The sequence below is a fragment of the Epinephelus fuscoguttatus genome, linkage group LG3 (genome assembly GCF_011397635.1).
Source record: "Epinephelus fuscoguttatus linkage group LG3, E.fuscoguttatus.final_Chr_v1".
NCBI lineage: Eukaryota > Metazoa > Chordata > Actinopteri > Perciformes > Serranidae > Epinephelus > Epinephelus fuscoguttatus.
The window spans coordinates 32,199,077-32,219,103 of record NC_064754.1 but is presented as its reverse complement, the minus strand read 5'-3'; the positions used below and the strand labels follow the sequence as shown (position 1 = coordinate 32,219,103).

Sequence of the window (20,027 nt, the reverse complement as noted above, 5' to 3'; positions counted from 1 at the left end):
GGGCTGAAGCCCATCACTAACACACGGATTAGTTCACACGTGCACACTGCCTTTTAATCTGCTCCACTGACAAAGGTTGGAGGAGAGAGAGGGGAAAGAAAGAAGGCAAGAGACAAAGAGATGGAGTTGAGGAAAGAGATGGCCATAGAAACAGAGCGAGAGAAGAGGAGGGAGGAAGAGAAAGGTGGATGGATTTCGTGGGACAGAGGGGAAAAGAGATGGAGGAGGGGACATGCCTTTGGGTGCACTGTACAAGAACCACTTAAAAGTAAGGTAATGTAATCAATACACTTGTCTTTGGCAAATGCCCCAAATCCTTCTAAAACACACACATATGGATCATGTGACTGGATTTTAGCCCTGTGTGACTCGAGGGGTAAGGGCAGAGGCTTTGGATTAAAACTCCAATATGGCCTGGCTCCTAAAATGGGCCTGGTGTAAAGCCTGGGAGATCCAGCCAGATGTTGGCTATGGGGGGGTGAGAGGGGAGTGGGTGGTTGGTAGGCGTGTGTGGAGAGGGGGTTGCCCTGTAAGACCACATCCACTTTACAGCTGTGGGTGTGTTTTAATACATCCAATAGAAGGCCAGGATAGGAGCGCAATCCAAATATTCTACATCAGCCTTTAATGCGCAAATACACATTCACGTGTCCAAACATTCTGAGGCACACACTTTCTCACTCACCTAAGTTAAACTCACTAATTTATCTTGCAAAGTCACTTCACAAAGCTGGCACATATTTGCTCCGATGGGGTGTGATGTTAGTTCTCAACACAGAAATGGCAAATTGTGACATTCAGCATACGGGCTGATGATGAGAAAGGATGTGAGACAGCTGATACAGGAGTCAGGGGTGGGGACTTCTCACACTGCTTCTTCATCTCACAGCTCTCATTGGTGAAAAGCTAACCTCTATGATTGGTCAGAAGGCAGTGGTGTTTCCCCCTTTTTCCCCAGCTGTATGGCTAAAAATAGAAGCCATAGTCAGATTTAGCCTAATTGAGTCTGTCTTGTGTCTTTAGCAAGCATTCTATTTTCCCCTCTTTCTATCTCCATCTCTCACTCACTCTCTCCTTCCCTCCTTAAGGTACAAATTAAGTTAGCTCTGCTGCTAACATGACAAGCTGCTCCAGGAAGAAGGAAGGACAACAGGAGCATTTCTTCCAGGAACAGCATGTAACCACAGCCTCATCCATTTGGCCCAAAGTGGGCTTATCAACAAGCCCGACACAATGCCGTTAATGGAACAGGTTGAACAGCACAGTATGTGGGAGGAACTAAACACTTTGCAGAATACTGCAGCACAGCCTGGACATGTAGTCCTCAATTTCAAGTTGATTAATTTGAACACCTACAAACAAATCAGTGAAGATGTTCCCATATCAGTCACACAAAAATTAAAACAAGCCTGTACAGCCCGGGTTCAAGCTCTGCTGACTAAGCCCATATGCCCATCCGGCCTTGTTGCTTTTGGTTACACTGTCCTTCCACAGAATGCTGTGTGGATGCACTTTTGCAGGATGAGGGCACAACAAGAAGGCGCCAAGATAACACGAGTCAAGGGTCAGAAGAGCGAGATAAGCCCAGAGTGATGGGTGAGCCTTCAAGTGCCAACTTCCAATCCCCTGTGTGGAGCCCTACTTTACACCTGTCTGCAGAACATCTGTGTGGGGATGGCTTCTGAGGATGTGAGGCAAAACAATGGTGACCTCTAATTTTACACTGTCTTCTACCATTTGACAGCAAGCCACTGGGAATGCCAGGATATGCCCACAGAACTGTACGGGTCTGCAGTCTTTGCTTTTAAGTTCTCACTAGGCACTTTTCAAGTAGCTGCTATCAATCTCAAATTAAAGCATTTGACACTGAAACAACAGAGCAAATAAAAAAATTCTCTGACTGTCTCTCTGTTGATGCTACTCCATATAATTTGCTACAAAAACTGCAATATATCAAGCTCAGCTGTCTTTACTAAGAAGTCTCTGTCACAGCTGCAGGAAGTGTTGAGCTTATATTAACAGTGAACATTTAAGGTCTGCTCATTTCTATTTTATTTCATCCTTTAGCAGTGCTCTGTCCCCCCTGATGCTTGTGTGTTTCCCCCCAAATAGGCGTATTAGGAAGTGAGAAAACTGGGTGTATTTGATCTACACTGTTTCTCTTTAGGGGTATGGATTTTTCAATTTCTTGATGTTAAAGGCAAGTGCCTCTCTTAATAAGGTATGTGACTGGCCCCCTGAGAGAGCAAATCCAAAAAAAGAGAACCTTTTACTGTCAGAAACCTGGCAACCCAGTATGTAGGTGCGATTGAAAGGGAAATCAATGCAGGGTAATTCACTCCTCCTCAACCTCAACTCAGAGCTACACACCCACACGACACAAGTGAAAATGCAAGTACGTTGAAGTGAGTTGGTGCTTTCCTGTGGTGAAGTACATGGCTTAAACAAGGAACTACATCTTAAACAAGGAACTTTCACTATCGTATGAGCCGACTTAACTTTAGGGGAAGGATACGACCTCATAACAGCTGGGCACCTGCGACACTGGTTGGTAGAGGAAGCAGACGCGTAGCCACAGCCACAATTTGTCACCTTCAGACTGTTTGCAGTTACTAGTACCACCCTGATACTGGCTCATGTCTCATTGTGTTAATTACAGGTCGGAAATACTCACTGTGCGCACGCTGACACAGTGGGAGTGTGGATCAGGCTTGCGTGATGCTCACGGCTTCCCTTAGTCAGGTGTGTTTGACCTATCCCTCTACTCATCCCATCAGCCTGTCAATTACTTCCTCGTCCTCTGACACTGTTGTTAGCTAAGCCAAAGCCAAGGTAGGCTATTAAGGACTAGCACCGGGTGGAAGGGGAGGGGGGACGTGCCCCAGCACGTGCGCGTGCTCTAGCTGGGCTCACCAGACCAAAGATCAAGTCCCTTAAGCTGCTTTTCTGAGCCAAGAAAAGCTTACAAGTCGTCACGTTGGTCAGAACAAATGGTCCCAGTTTTAGGCCCTGCAGCAGGGCCTGAGAATAGGCTGCACTCACTGGGCAGACAACAGAAAGACTGGTGAAGCAGTTTGGCTTTCTTCGTGGAGCATCAGCACAGCCAGAGAAAATGTAGCCCAGGCTTATTCATGTTTGACTGCTCATCCAACCCCAAAGGCTGGAACAACAGTGCTGGGTCTATAGCCCACTGGTTAAAAAGAATGGAAATACATGAAGGGCTTCAATCCCAACAGGGTCATGTACCATTTGAAAAATGTGACACCTATTCAATGATATTCAGTGCTGAGTTTTACTGCCTGGAGTACATGTTACTAAAACTACTCTCTATCACTATAGGCCTGTAGTTACTGCAGTTACATTCAGTGGGATATTTTAAGTTAAGTAGGAGAAGTAAGCTCTAAAATCTAACCATATATCCTGATAAGCTCATACACTTCAAAACCCTCACACGCATACAAAAAATAAAAACAGCGACTGTCCAAAACACCCACACCGATCCACAGTTGATGGCAAATGAGGCGTGACTATCTTCATTTACTATTTCACATACCACTGAGCCAAAACAAATCCCGAGAGGGCAGACCTCACGGATGCTACTTACATGCCACCCAAGGACACCCTGCTCCCACCTCTAATGGGCAAGACTGAGCCTTTTTAATATTCCACAGGCACATGCTGAAAAGGTGTTTAACCCACACTGTTTGCCCAACTCCCCTCGTAAAGAATCAAGCGGAAAAGCCAATATTGTGCTGTGGGAAAAAATTATTTGCCTTGTGTATTATAACCCTGGCCTTGATAAAGAATATTAAAATGAATAGGTCGCTGTGGACGAGGAGGGTAAATGATAAGCGATGGTTCTTGTGGATTTATTGTAGCGAGTAAAAGCCTGTAGTATTGATTATCCATAAACAGAGTCATCATCCAAAAAGGGAAGAAAAAAAACCAACAGATTGAATAACAGATTCGACTCTGGGCCATGGAATACCTTTGCGTTTTTCTGTATAACAAACAAGGATCACCCAACATCTAACCTGAGCTGGGGAATTTGTTACCAACATGTTTAGAAGAAAAGGAACTAATAGGCGGAAGGCTGTGAGATCAAAGCGCTGGAACTGCGACGTGCGGGCATACAAGCCTTTTACTGTTAAACCTTACTGAGGCAATGTAATTTAGTAGTGACATGAGGAAGTGAAATAGGGCTGTTAGGAGGTACATGATCAAAGCGGCAGAGCCACCACGTTATCTGGTCCCGCCGCACAGTGTAAGCATCTGGAATGTGGTGGGGGTTTTTTTCCTCCTCTCTTTCGGTCCCTTTTAACCACGTCCTGTGGTCTCCACTGTCAAAGCGAGACTACTCGTCACAGAGGTTATCAGGACCTGTGGTAGCCATGCAAGGCAAATTGTCTCGCTGGCGGCAGATACACAGGGTTGATAAGTGTAAAGGCAAAAAAACGGGCCCCAGTAAGTCTGGACCATAAAGGAGCTTGCTCCAATTTACACGACTTGGAAGTTTGCTGAGATGGAACCAAATCTGCTGCTGCTGCTGCTGTTGTAGAATCATGGTATAAGCCTGACACACTTGGGTGAACAACTATGCCTGATACATATAGCTTACAGTGAGGCATGTGCTTAAAGGGAATTGGATTAACTGCTGGCAAAAAAGGAGGGGGATTATAAACGATTCTGACTTTAAGTGTGCTTCTAAAAAGATGGATTACCATTTCAATTTTTACCCTCTTTCTCTGCTAATGGAAATTTGAATTAGTCTTGTGCTGTTCAACTACTAAGCAACAACACCACACTGCAAACGAAGACAAGAAGGGGGAAGAAAGAACAGAGTGTCAGTATCTGGATTTGGTACAGTGGTGTGGTACAGGACGGCCTGTTCCCAAGTCCACTGTGTTCTGCTGCAGCGCTCTCTCTCTCTCTCTGGGTCTGCATGGACCAGCAAGGTGGAGCCAGGAAAGGGAGGAGGGAGAGGATGCAAGTTTTAATGGATGTTGTACTCATAACAAGAATGAAAGCACACTGATGCAAAACTTTGAAACTGATGCTGTCAAATGCACTTGAGTGAGTAAATCAGCAAAAAAACCAAATAGTTTTATTATGCACAGAGTTTCATTTCACCTAAATTAAATTATCTATCTAATGGTTTATAACTGCAGTCACTATAATTCAGTTCTGAACCAAGCCAGCAGTGATCCCTTCTGTTCTGCCATCTACAGGCTTTACACTAGTCTGTTCTGATTGGCAGAGATGGCTGTAGCCCATAAATGGCCATAGGAACAGGCCATACTACAAAGTGTCTGGCTCTGTGAATGTAGAAGGAGTGACGAAAAAAAAAGCCTTCACACTGTTGTAGGAACAAACATCTGAGCTGGCACCTTTTTCTTTTTTTTTTGAAAATGTATTTGTGTGGGTGGAACACTGGAAAAATGCGACCCCGCATGAGTGCCGCAATCTGCCGAGGCCAGTCAACCGACCGGCTGGCCTTGTGTGGCATCGCGTATGAGCACCAAGATGACACATCAACTCTCGTCTATATTTAACTCACTGGACGCCTCTCCTTCCAATGTTCCCATCCTTTTAGAAGAGGCTGCCAGGGAGAATGGTGAGAAAAACAGGCCGAGGTGATATGTAATTACACTGAATGGATCCAGCCTCCCACATCTTTTCATTGTACCCACACCCTCAGAGATAATGAAATGGAAGGCAAGCTTTTTTCCCCATTTACCATAAATCCTGCAAGTCTAGCCGCTCTTATTTATGGTGTCAAAGAAAAACCCTTAACGGCTTGACTCCTGAAGCCTGCAAAGTCATAGAGCATAAACACCAGCGAGCACCCTATGTGGGTGGTGAACTCAATCTGATAAGGGCTTCTAAGAAACGAGTGTTCTGGTCTCTTCAGAAGAGACGGTGCGGTAAACTACCACAAGCCAAGGTCTCCCTGAATACCCCACATTTCTTCCACTGTAGATACTATCTTGAATTTAGAGATACAACTCAGAACAGAACTATGATCAGGCTTGAGAGCTACTGAAAGGACATTTTGTTCGGATATAGGGCTGCTGATGTTGTTGCCGCTACTACAAACCAATCAAAAAACACTTTTGCATCAATACAAGCACTGAACTTTTGACTTCAGCTCCAGCTCTGCCTGCATGCACCCTTGCCTGCCCCTGTAACTTGAAGCCCTTAGCCTGGCAACCACACTGTTGCATAACTCTAAAAAGGTGCAAAGACAGAGAAGAGGGAATGCCTTTTACTGAACACAACTGGGTCACCCTTTACTTTTGGTTTTAAGGACCTGTTGAAGAGGCAGTGCTTTTTTGAGGAAGGGCAAAAACTTAGCGGGGCAAAATGAAAGTAGGACATGATGGACTTATTCACATGTAATGCAGGGTGTGCATGTGCCTGCAGGCTGGGCTCTTATGATTTAAATGTGAAATGTTTTGAAAAATTAATGCAGACTCACCTATTCTTCTCCAGCTCATTGTGTGTGGACCTGCAAAGACGGGAAAGAAAAGTTGTCAAATAAAGAGCAAACGTAGACTTTTGCAACGAGGACAGGGCAGTCTGTTCCTCCTAAATAAGGCAATGCACTCTGTTTGGGGAAATAAGACATAACATTAAGATAATAACTTTCCGAGCTAGACCAACAGGGGCCGAGAGAGGCACAGTGAATTACCTTGTCAAATTTGATTTATGAATTTATTAATTAATCCCAAAGGAGACCAACTCTAGGCCCACTGCACTGGAGCCTTTATGCCAACAAACGTCAGCGTGACAGCCAGGCATTCACTGTGGCATTATACAGCCTATTCCTCAATAATGCACAGCACTACTCTGTGTGTGTGTGTGTGTGTGTGTGTGTGTGTAACAGCAGCCACCAAAGTTCACACTGAGCATGTGCGTGCGTGCATGTGCTGCTGGGCAAGTGCGAACATGCACGCACACACACACAGACACACACAGACACACACAGACACACACACACACACACACACACACACACACACACTGTGCATGCAGCAGTCAGGGTTCATTGCTCTGTTAATAATGTAAAGTGAATCAGCTGGTCCCTAAGAGTCTCTTTGTGTGGCAACATACTGAAGGGAGACAAGTCCTCCTCCTGATGCTTAAATGGCCCGAGTTCCCATCCACACAAACTGCACTCCCCCTCGCCTCAAGCGGGACCGGTTTTAGGGAAAGGGATGATGGACTCAACCTCTCCTGAGTCATGTTCACAGCACTCCTCTATATTGTGGGTTATCAATACTGCAATACGCTTTCCTCGTCTATTTTTTCTCTTAACACAGAGCTGACAAAACTGTCGTCTTGGCAGGAAATATGGAGAAAACAGGAGATAAAAAAGGGGTAGGAAGGGAAGTAGAGAGGGATAAGACAGAGGGACCAGTCCAGGGCTGTAGTCCAGTCTGTACAAACTGGCCCTGCCTGAGAGGAAATTATTTTTTTCAAAGTTTAATTATTTACACCAATAAAAACACCATATGTCTCCATTTTAATACATTAGATTTCATGTAGTTGGGTATGCAAGACTGAATGTGAAGTCAACTGTGGCGGTGTATTTGATTTAGCATGACAAGGTGTATGGCCAGGCTGGCTATCACAGCAAAACATAGGGCTCACATGTAAGCTGGCCCGGGCCACTTCCTGAAAACCTGTCAGAGCCTAAGTGCTCACACGCACACTCTTGACTTGACAGGATTCAACTTACATATTCTACAACCCTGTAGTAGTCATGCATGACTGTGCTCTGCATCAGCCAACCAGTCACACATAAAAAAATCACAAAACACATAAATTTAAAACCAGCTTTATCTCTTCTGCTCAGCTACTACTACCCTCTTAAATGTTACCTCAAAAATGGACTCACAGTTGCAAAATGATTTCTTTGTTGGGAAAATAATTAGTCATGGTCTTGTGTACAATGCAAGCTTTTACATGACTATATAATTATTTTCTAATGGCAGTGAGTCCACCGATTTCTGAAACTGTGTGAGTCAGAGCAATAGTTTTGCTAGCAGAAGATGAATACTTTGGAGTGCATAATTTGCGTCATCAGCTGTCACTGTGCTTGCACTGTGCCTTTGTTGCTTGGAAACCCTCATCACGATTTGTAATCTCTTCCAAATTTTTGAGCATTTTGCCACAATCTGATTCAGTGTAGTGTGTAATTACGTCAGGGCTGTTTTGTTTTGTTTTGTCTTTTTTTGTTTTTGCCAATTATCACTCTTTAGGAATGATGGACAATGTATTTTGGGGTACTGTTACAATTGTGGCCGTGTCAAGCAGTGTGTTAAGTGTTTTATGCAAAATGACTGCAGAGAATCAAAGGACAGTGTCATAACAGATAGAAACATGGTAAAAACACACAAGTTTTAAAAGCTGGTGATATTACAGACAGTGATGAAGAAAGTTAAAATTGATTTTCCCATACCTAAATAACTACCTAGAAGTGGAAGCCTATTTCAGGGCAACACTAATGTCCCTTTACTCTGAAATGGGAGAGGCCTTAGGTCAGCCCTGGTACAAGCCTCCCATAATCAAGCAACACACACACACTCCATCTTAGTGTGGCCTCTTGTTAAAAAGTCAGCTTGTTTTCGCGTTGGCTTTTATCACCACAGACCGCTTTCCCTGTTGCCTGAATCAGATATCTCCATGTCTGGAGCTCAACAACAATGATTATAAACTGGCTCAAGGCCACACACAACTGCAGCACACTTCCTTCTGTAGGCATGCACACATATGTGTGCATGTGCATACACACACACACACACACACACACACACACACACACACACACACACACACAAACACACACACACACATACATGCACACACAGAGTGGGTCAATGAGATAAAGCAGCCCTGCTATAAACGGTAGGCAGGAGAGGACAGAGTCAGATAAGCCCATCGCTTTAAGCCTCAACACGCTACTGAGAAGGTAGCTACTGTATGGCTGCGGCAGGCTCGTGCCTTACAGCAAACTGGGTTTAAAGAAAAAGTACTGTTAGTAATTGTAATCATTATATTGTCATATTTCACATAAGTCATTTTAACATGCATTTTTGAATGCCCTCAAAGTAAATATATATGAGGAGTGAACAGGGCTGGGCAATATGGAGAAAATTAAATGTCATGATATTTTTGAACAAATACCTCAATGTCAATATTGTGACAATAGTGTAGGGTTAAGTATTGGTGCTTTCACAAGATATTTACACAGTGAGATTTCTGATAAATAATCATCAGTAAGGTGGATATAATGACTAAGTGGGTAAAGGCAAATAATGGAACAGCTAGAACAGTCTGGGAAGTTAATCAAATTACATCACTTTACTTTAATGCAGCCTCTAAAACCAGGAAAATACAACACTTACTATATTATGAAATCCAAATAATATCTAGTCTCATATCACGATATCAGTGTACTTGTAATATTGATATATTGCCCTAGATGTGAGTTGTAGGTGTTTTGTTCAAACCTCTCTGGCTTCTGCGGACACTGCAATCTGACATTGCGAGGAAGTGAAAATGGTTCACGACTAATTAGCAAGATTTCTCCTCTTCCTATGTCAGCAGGCCATAAATAGGACTGTTGGATAAATAAGACCACTAATGACGCACACATGTGCCCCATCAGCCACCCTTACAGCACTGGGAACATACAAATAATGCTGTTTTGTTGGTTTGAAAGGTGTGTAGTTCCAGTGGGAATGAAATAAACTGCATCACATCACGAGGCTGAGAAACGGTGTTAAATGCTAAATGGTGTTACCTCACTGAGTGAGTTGTGAATGTGTCTCTGTGGAGAGCAAGACCTAACATCATTCCTGCACAGCCTTTTATGTGTAACTGTACTTACGCCTCGGTACAGGGCACTGGCAGAAGATTTCTCTTCTCTGTGCTTCTTGGTGCCTTTTTCTTTCAAGCTTGTGAAAATCTTTCTAAAAGTGCACCCTCCTACTCCTCGAGAGTTGTTCACCTTAGAGGCTATATTAAGGGCCAAGATGCATCATGAAAAGCTTTTCGGTTTCAGAGGATTTCATTTTACACTGAAAATAATGTTGTTCTGAGGAATCTGTTAACTCGTGAAGAATTTCCATATTAGGGGCAACTCTTTGGAAGCTTTGTAAAAACCGCCTCAGACCTATATCTGATCATGACTGTTGCCATGCAGAACTAGGCAGCGTTGTGCGCTCATGATGAGTAATGCGCAGTTCCTGTTTGTGGCCCGCTCTTACATTAATATTAAAAGGCTCAGAGAGAGCGAGAGAGAGAGAGAGAGAGAGAGAGTGGAGCTGCGTTTGATGTATGACTGTCAATGGACAGATTAATGTAAGCAGCCTATCACCAAGAAAAACACACAATACCAATGGGTGTTAACTTGGGAAATTCTCGCCTGGTTCTCCTACTACTAAACGCAAGTTTCTGTCATCAGTGGGCACACTGTGCTGGGGATGACCTTTTATCTTTTTGTGGCAGCCGATGATGTGATTATCAGACAGTGTTACATCCAGCTACACAATAAAATACACTGTTAAATATATGATTCACAACATGCATCAACAGCTAGATTTTGTGTTGCATACAAAAAGAGAGAAAATGTGGATGTTGCAAACGTGCTTTTCTTTGTAGGAATTAATTGTATATAAAAAAAAGGTGAAACAGAAAATTACTGATTACCCTAAAGATCATTATTCCTGAAAAGGACTCTACACATTCACCTTAGGAAGTCTGCAAACAACAGCGGCCATAAATAGCCATTTCTCGCCTTAAGGGCAGAAGGCAAAGCTATCCCTCTTTCCCACAGTGTAGAATACATTTGTCATCGGGGAAAAAAATCATGACTGCCATCGAAATCTACAAAATAACTCCATTTAAAATAAAGCAAAGCCTGCGGCTTTATTTAGCTAGAACTGTGAGGAATGCACAACATTACAAACGTGTCTTTTCGTTTTCGAACCGTCACTTTCGCCACGATCCCTAACCTCATCCACTGCAGTCCGTTTGACAATCAGCTGATGAAAAGCCAGTAGAGTCGTTGGTGCTACTCCCTCCCCCCAAGCCAGGCAAAGAGCGGTGTGGACGTCCATACGTACACGTATGCATTAAATACGTTTCTACAAGTTTGGGAAACACCCATACAAACTTATTATATCGAATAAAGTCTGTTTTCTGGACGGTGAACATGCTGCCAGCATCTGTATTCACCCTGTGGTGACAGCTCGCCTCCTGTTTACCAAACGTTGCGATAAAGCGTTGGCAGGGAGTGTAAGTTATCATCACATGCTGTCTGCAACACATCACATGTAGCTAAAAGACAGTTTAAATTACAAACAACTATCAGTAAACGCAAATACATGCAGCGCTGACACTGACCAGGGATAACACAAGAGAATAAAGTAGTTTCTTACCTATTGTGGTTACTGCTGAACTTCTTATTCCGGAATTTTCTTTGCCTCTGGTAGTTTGTGTTCTGATTTGACGGAAATGTCGAAGCATATCCGTGTTCACACTCTGTTGAAAGAAAAATTGTGGTTAATGTGGTTAACAGTTGGCAAACCAGCCCGAGTTTGGACACTTTTTTCGCGACAGGTCGACGTGAACATACAGGTAACACGCCAACACTTGGACAGTTAGACAGCAGTAATCGTTAGCTATTTCAAAAGCAGTCAACAAAGCAGACGTTAACGTCGTTTACACACATTTAAACACACAATTACCTCTTTCTCTCCTTTCTAGATATTCCGCAGCTTCCAATAACCTTTGGATATTCATTAGCTGAACAGCCGTCATCCTCTCCTAAGGCTGGCTGCCGTTAACGTTAGCTTGGCTATACTCAGGTTAACGGACCGTTAGCTTCGCTGGCAGCAGCAACGGCAGGTCGCTTTTAAATACAGGGAAGACAGTGCATCGGTTACAACTACACTGAGTGATATTTCATTTAAAAAAAAAAACGTCGTGTTATTATTATTATTTTGTTCAGTGTCTCCGCTGGCTCATCAGCAGCCGTTGTCGAAAAGAAGAGGAAAAAAATATCCAGTGTTTCCAAGCTGGCAAGCTACAGCCAATCCTTGCCAGTTTCCGTTGTTAGAAAATGTCAAAACCAGCGTATCAAAGTATTAAAAGTTCCTAGGAAACATGGTATTAAATTTTTACAAAAACGGATACAAACAATATAAAATTTCCCCCCGAGGAAGCCCAGCGCCAGCAAACTGCCTGCTGCCACTCGTTTCCTCTCCTCTCCTGTTTGTTTACCTAGCTGCACAGCTGAGAGGCGGAGACCGGGCGGAGGAAAGGCCGGTCTGTGCGCGATGCATTATGGGAAACTGAGTCTTTCGGTGCGTTTAGAAAATAGAGTCAAACATGCATGAAATTCGCCATTTTCACAATTTAGCATGCATGTACTGCGATTAATCGAGTAAAACATGTCCGTTAGAACTTTATGATTTAACTGTAACTATGGCAGGCCAGTATAATGAGTAAATATGTCTGTGTGACCATGTTACAGTCCACAGGTCATCAGAAATTATTTGAAGTTTATGTGGTGATTATTATTCTTGCAAAGTTTAATCAAGGTTATTGCTGCTACTGATGACAATGACGAAACAGAATGTTGGAATAAATGATTATTATAAAGAAAAATCACCATTATTTTGGATGACAGGCCTATAATACTGTTCATGGGTACTTTTTTTATATAAAAAATAAAAGCATACAAAGTAATTACTTTAGGACATCAATCATTTATAAATCGATTGTTTGATGTGTCACTGACTAATAACAAATACTCATTGTGTGTCATTAATTCCTCCCACACCACTATTCCCAATCCTCTCTCCTCAAAAGAAAAAATAAAGCCCTACAAATCCCATGATTCACCAGGACCGTGGGGGTGTACTTGCCAGCTGAAGCCAGGCCCAGCAACACATGACGTCGCCACCGACCGGGCGTCTGATTGGCGGATGGCTTTGACAGGCGTCGAGGGTTGAGCTCGCTTTTAACCAATCGTAGAGGAGCTTTGCGCCATGTGGAAACCAGTGCGACACGCCCCCAAATAGCAGGAAGCAAACAATCGAGAGAAGAGCTGAGCCGCTGCGATGTGCTGCTGCAAAATTCCCACGTTATCTTGTAATAGCTTATATTACTCAGAGGAGTTTTGCAACGCGCATCAGCACGTATGCTCGGCTTTGCTGCACGAAACAACCGTGTACGGACAGACGCATGCGGAAGCGACGGAAAAACATCTAATTTCTCAGTGTCTTTAAATCATGACTTGTTAAAAGGAAACGAGGACATCATTAATAATTCATTTTTTAAAATCGCTATTAATACTGCATTTATTACAAATAATCTGCATTGAATTATACGTAGGCCAGGTTGTATTTGCAATGTGAGAGAGCAATTGCAATCAAACCGATATCGACTTAATTTCTTGCACGATAGAAGTTAGTAACAAAGAAATAAAACAGCCAGGCGAGGCATTTCTATGTGTTACATATGTCCGATTCATAATTCAGTTGTGTCGTTTTCGTTTTATGTATAAAGTTGTCGCTTTTTTTCGATCGAGTCTGCGGGGGCACACAATGACATCATCTGAAACTGAGTTGGAGGGCGCTGCAATGTGGTCAGATTTATCATATCGGAATGGTAGCCAACATGCACACCCACACACACTCATTATGTCATATTGCTTTTTTTTGGTGCTGTAGGGAAAAATTACAGAATCCTTGGCTGAGAGTTGTGCAGGCGCAAAGCGATGCACAGTGCCAAAAACATGCAGACAATGCAGATACAAATAGTCCAGATAATAATAAAAGCATACGTGTTTATATTGTCTTATAAGTGCAATGTGTATATCACTGGTTTTAGTCTGGTGCAGGCTGTGCTTATGGCAGGCAGTGGTGCTTAGTTGAATGAACTCAGCCCTTTGTTGTCTGAGTCTATTGTCAATGAAGTCTTGTTTTCCTGAAATTCAGAGGCAAATGACAAGGATCAAACGCAGCACATATAAACTCACTTCCGTCCTTCCTCTCGGCGCTCTCAAGAAACCGAGCAGCCTCCAGCAAAACTTGTACGTTTTTCAGAAAAGTGTTGATCTGCTCCATGTGGGAGTCTTTGGAGTTGAAGACGTCATTGAAAGGGCAAGACATCTCGAAATCTTGCTGATCCAAGAGAGACGCCTCGGAATCGAAAAAGAACTCCTCACTCTTCAAACTTCTTCTCTGCATCTCACTTTTGGCCATTTTGTCCCTCTGTTAAGTTTGTGTGGCTTCTGCTCTGGCGACGTGCTGAGCGCAATAAACAGTGAGGCAGCTACGAGGGGATGCTGCTCTTGTCAGATGGTTCCTCTGTTCTTTTTTCTTTTTTATGAATGCGGGGTGTTTAATGTGGAGCAGTGGCCAATGTCAGTAGATGGTGGTGCATGGGAAAACAGAGAGCCCGGCCCCCCTCTGTCTGAGGAGTCTGCGTGGTCCTTGTGCCCGTCAGTGGAATACTTTCTACCTATACAGAAAAAAGGAAAGAAAGAAATAGGCACATTTATATTTCAACGTGTCATTATAATCACATAGTCTAATATGTTATTTTATACACAATCTGAGTTTGATATACTTTTGTCTATTAGGAAATACAACGTAATGATGGTGTGAGTAGCAGAAGAGTGACAGAAAAAGCTATGCTATCAGTTATAGCAGTATTATACTATTTAAAGTTTAAGTACTGTTACTGAAATTTAATCTTACTCAAAGCAGGCAACTGATAAAAAAAATCTGCACACATGATTCTCAGTGGTGCTCAAAAATTGGTTTTAAATGTAAAGAAATAAAATCTGAATCACATTATGTCTTCATCATGTTTTATTGATATGGTACAACAGGCATGGTATATTATTATCACCACAAGTCCTCTTCATAGAAAGAAGTGCAGTAACACAGTAAAAGAAAGTGAAAATAACAATGATGGGTGTGACCTGTATGACACCAGGAAGATGAGTGGACATAATGACTAAATTGTTTGAAGTGGAAAAACTAGAAATTACCTTTGGAAGTGAAGCCATCAACACCCTCTATTGTTGATTGAGCACTGACTGCAAATAGCTCTACTGATTCCCAGTTTCTAATTCTCATGAGACATGTTACTTTACTAGAAACATAACTTAAATACTGACATGTTATTTAAAGGGCCAGTGTGTGGGATATATTGGCATAAATGGAATTTAATATTCATAACTATGTTTTTATTAGTTTGTAATCACCGTGTTCTTCGTGTTTTTGTTACCTTATAATGAGCTGTTTATATCTACATACAGAGTGGATCCTCTTCCATGGAGTCCGCCATGTTTGTTTCTACAGTAGCCCAGAGAGGACAAACCAAGCACTTGCTCTGGATGGGTCATTTGCGCTTTGCAATTTTATTGTCGGCCACCGTAATACTCCGACACACTTGGCACAATGAAGAAGTTTCATGTCAATCAAGGAGAACAGAAGAATGAAGTAAAGATAATATTTAATACAGAATATGAGTGTACAGATTAACAAATGATTTGTGCTGATTAAGATTTAAAAGAAGTCTTTGGCGCTCATGATCGAGAGACATCTGAGCAGCAGCAGGATAAATCTTCCTATGGAGTCCAGACATGTTGGTGGTGGCTGATGACTCTGAGGCTGCCGACTGCTGAGGCATATGAGGCTGATGAACCCATAAAGACTAGGTGGTGATGGGGAGGTGGAGGGCGCGCACGACAGCAGCAAGAAAGAACTACAGCAGAGAAAGAACCATATTTGAAATGAGGAGAAGTAAGATGATAGAATGACAGAGAAGGCGTGAGGTTGTGCTATTGGTTGATTGTGAATCAGCTGATGACTCAATTGACCTACCGAGACAAAGACAACTAGAGATAGTGAGTGAGCATACGTGCAAAGAGTGAATAGCAGGGTGAGAAAGAAACTTACAACCTGAGCATAAAATGTATTGCCTGCCTGACTGAACTTTTGCTAGAGCTTCATTTGGTTGCAATCTGCAACCTCACTGCTAGATCACACTAAATCCTACACACTAGACCTTTAAAGTGGCCAACTGATGTATCAGTAACGGCAGTAGGCCTGGTAGTAATGCTAGTATTATAGCAGCAGTAATTAGTAGCAGCCCAGTAGCCAGAATAACATTGGCATTGCATGTTTTACATTTGTACGTTTCATATGTATCATATCAACAATTCTAAAGTGACATAGTTCAGAGGACATATACATGAGGTGAGTCTCTCATCAAGAGGAGGACGGGATGGTGGATGGCGTGAGACCTTGGCGAGACGGCTGGCAACCAGCAGACGGTTGAGACCAGTGACATTTCCAGCCGTGTTTGTGGCAACCAAACCCAGTATTTTAAGCCAAAACATGTTTTCCTAATGCTAAACAAGTGGTTTTTTTCTGACCACACATTAACCACAGCATTATGACAACATAAAATTAAAAACTGAAATGTTAAGAAATGTTAAGTTTCAACATGTTTGCTACATGTGAAATGTAACTTACCCAAGGTTTGCAGAAACATAAAATGTTTGTTCTGTCACTTGGGTTGCTCTTAGAAGAAACAATAAATTTACCAAAGTAGTAATCTCTATAAATAGATTCTCCATATGTATGCAAAATCTATAGGCAATGGGACAAGATTCAGAGGTGTAATGGTTTCTGTTTGTAGGCTGAGTAGTATTGACCAATCATGTTTGATTGTCCACAGTTCATGTGGAGAAGCAGAACGCATTGGCCGAAATGCAATCTAGGAACCAGAGCTGGGCAATTTATTGACATTTTGATAACATAATACAACACTAGGTATCGTCTCATCAATATTGACGTATTGAGTCAAAAATACAGTGATATCTGATTTTCTCTGCATTTTCTGCATTCATATGCAGATATCTGTTAATAAAGATTAGCCAAAATGACTGGAGCATGGAAGAGGAAGTCTTGGCCCAGATATCTGCTGGCTACATCGGATCTCCCAAAATATTGGCCCTTGCCCACAGAGGCTTATCAGTGGTAGGCGATTGCTGAAGTATCAGTAGTATCAGTAGTAGTAGTAGTAGTAGTAGTAGTAGTTGTTTGTTTATTTTGATATTTTATCCCTGAAAGACATTAAACCCAAGATGGCCTCTCAGTAAATAACCCTGATCTTAGAGAAAGGGGCAAGAGTGAGGAACTTAAATAACTACAGTGATAACTCTATAGTGAGTCCATAGATCCTTCATTGTGTGACAGGAATGGTAACTGACAGATAAGTCCTTAGCCTTGATCTTGTGCCATTCTCAGTAGACCTTTAGCTGAGCTGTTTTTACATTGCTGCAGAGTCCATTTTAAACCGGAACATGTCGAGGCACAGGCCTGTATTCAGCTCAGATACCCCCTCTCTGCCACTTCAAAGAGCCATCAGCAGCCTATGACCGTTTGATGTAAAGTTCACAGAGACAGAAACTTTCAAGTCCAACGCACAAGGGAATCTCTGAAGGTCCCTCCCGCCCCTGCCCCACCTCTCCACCCTCGGTGAGGGGCACAGTAGCTGTAGAGGAAGGAAACCCATTTAAGAGCAGTCCCATTTGGAGTTTGGAAGGTGCCACCGCTATCAAATTGACAAAAATGAGTGGATTTTGAAATGTGCCCAGCCTCATCCTCTTCAGAATGGTAGCCCAGATTCCCCAGTTTAGGTTACTGTGTGCAGTTTTGTAGGCTGTGCTTTTTAGGTTGCATTTGCCCCCCTGTAGTGCATGGGGCAACTTTCCTTCATAGCACAGACATTTAAGGCAACACAAGAGATTTAACGTGTAGAATTGTAAGTTATTAAGGCTTGAGCATGTTTTCATTCTCAGTGAGGATCACACAAGCCCAACAGGTCACATGCCACTGGACCAGTCAGGTCACGTGCAGCAGCGAGGGAGACGAGAGGAATGCAGGAGGGAGTGATGTGTCCCAGTAGGCAACACCGGTCACAGTATGCAAGTAAAGACTTCAGAGAGACTATAGCTCAGGGGTATGGATGTCCTACAGACACATTGTTCGTAGCCTCCCCCTACACTGACAGGTCAGACCATTACTCTTCACGCAATCTTTCCAATTAAAGGAATTAAAAGGCAACACCCATGTCAAAACAAGGAGACAACCTTGGTCATAAAGCCATGGAGAGCTCAGGCTTCCAGAAGAGAGACGAGGACAGAGGTCAAACATTTCTAATAAGACAAGCTCATTTATCTGAGCCTGGGGGGCAAACCACAACAACCACCCGCTCCTCTGTATGTTAAAGGGGGGCAGCTAAATGGCAAAACGAATGCTAATGTCTTCCAAATGGAAATTAAATGATGCAGATTGCCCATTGACTGTAATGTCCTTTGATCATCAGGAAAAACATGGGACTGCAACTAATTTAATTATTGTTTAATCTGTTGATAATATACTTTTGAAAATAATAGTAAGAATGTGCACAAATTCCCAGAGCCCAAGGTGATGTCATCAAAAGCTTTCTTTGTCCAACTCGTCGTTTAAAACCCCAAAGTATTCAATTTAAAATAATACAAAATAGAGAAAAGCAGTGAATCCTCACACTGAAGAATCTGGAACCAGGGAATATTTGGCATTTTCAGCCAGACAAGTGGCTCTCGGGATGGCAGTGTTGGACAGTTGGTCCACCACTTTGGTCCAGACTGAAATATCTATAACAGTTGGATGGATTGCCATGAAATTTTGTTCATGGTCCCAGGGGTGTCGTAGTTGGGAGAAAAATGAGACTGATTATCCAGGGCCAAAATGAGACAGTGGGGCTTCAAAAAACCTGGAATGAAAAGTTTGGTTTTGTTTGTATTTTTTATTTCTAACTAATTAGTGCCACAACTAAATGAAAACTGGCTGAATAAACTGGTTGAGAGAGAATGCACAAAATTGGTTAGTCAGCCCCATAACTCAACACATTCTCACTCCAACCTCGTCACATCTTGATGTTTAGGCATGGACTTTCCACATCCAGATATGACGTGCAAGGTGCCCTGGTTGTGTTGGTTCCTGACATTCTGGGACACCGGGTGGTTATGCCTGTTACATGCATTATCTTCTTCCAAAAGACACTACCGTTTTCACAGAAAATCTACTGTTTACATACAGTCTCTTTAAAAATAATCGCCCTACGTTGGTACAACACTGCAAGTTGACTTTTTTTTACCTCCAACAACAAATGTGGTTGGGTTTAGGCAACAAAAGCATGTGGTTAAGGTTAGGGAAAAAAGAAGAGGGTCTGGCTTTAGAATCTCACAGGACATGAATACCACTAGCCTGGGTGAAAGTTGGTGTTTGTTGCTAGTTACTTTGCAGAATCAGAACAATACAAAATATAATCAAATTAAGTTATAATATCAGTCAGGCTTTATCCAGCAGTACAATATAAAGTAATGTATATCATACGCTCATTTTGGCCTGCCATCTGCAACATTAAAGCAATGAACATTTTCTATGACTCAAACCAAAAGGTTTCTGTTCCATCTATTTGAGCGTCCTTAGCACGGAAAAGTTTGGGGAACTCCTTACCAAACAACATTCCAGTTGGTGCAGTCACCAGAGGCATGTTGCAGCTAATTGGGTTTCATAATTTGGACATATTAGTGCCATTAAAAGCAACTGAGAGCCCTATGTTACATCAAGATGCTCAGCCCATATGAGCTTACAAGGCACACAGAAACAAATAATGATAGAGCAATAGAATTCATTGTGTGTGTGTCTTTCACACATCTGTGGGAAACAAAACAAAAATACAACCCATTAATTGATTTTGAAAAAAGGCAGGTGGATTGTCTGCATACATAAAAGTGAATTCACGTTCTTATACGCATTCTGTCTTTTTCAACAATCCAGTACAGACTTACTAACAGTCTGTTGACAGATGTATGTTCTAGCTGTCTTAGATTTCCACACACGGACAACCATGCTGGTCTACAGCCATGCTAGCATTGGACAGGA

The 20,027-nt window shown here is 42.5% G+C and overlaps 1 protein-coding gene across 2 annotated transcripts in view; it reads right to left on the bottom strand.

The window, feature by feature from the left end:
- The window catches only part of mxi1 (max interactor 1, dimerization protein), a 31,202-nt gene extending 16,783 nt beyond the window's left edge, over positions 1–14,419 (bottom strand). Inside the window, exons 1-3 of one of the 2 annotated variants that reach the window (XM_049571061.1) lie at positions 14,054–14,419; positions 11,448–11,550; positions 6,479–6,508 (exon numbers count right to left, since the gene is read on the bottom strand). In XM_049571061.1, the coding sequence (XP_049427018.1) occupies positions 6,479–6,508; positions 11,448–11,550; positions 14,054–14,279 (359 nt within the window). In that variant the 5' untranslated portion in view covers positions 14,280–14,419. Of the gene's footprint in view, positions 1–6,478; positions 6,509–11,447; positions 11,551–11,756; positions 12,280–14,053 lie in introns of those variants that run through there. The other variant, XM_049571062.1, reaches the window with a different exon arrangement.
- Between the last annotated feature and the right edge of the window lie 5,608 nt (positions 14,420–20,027).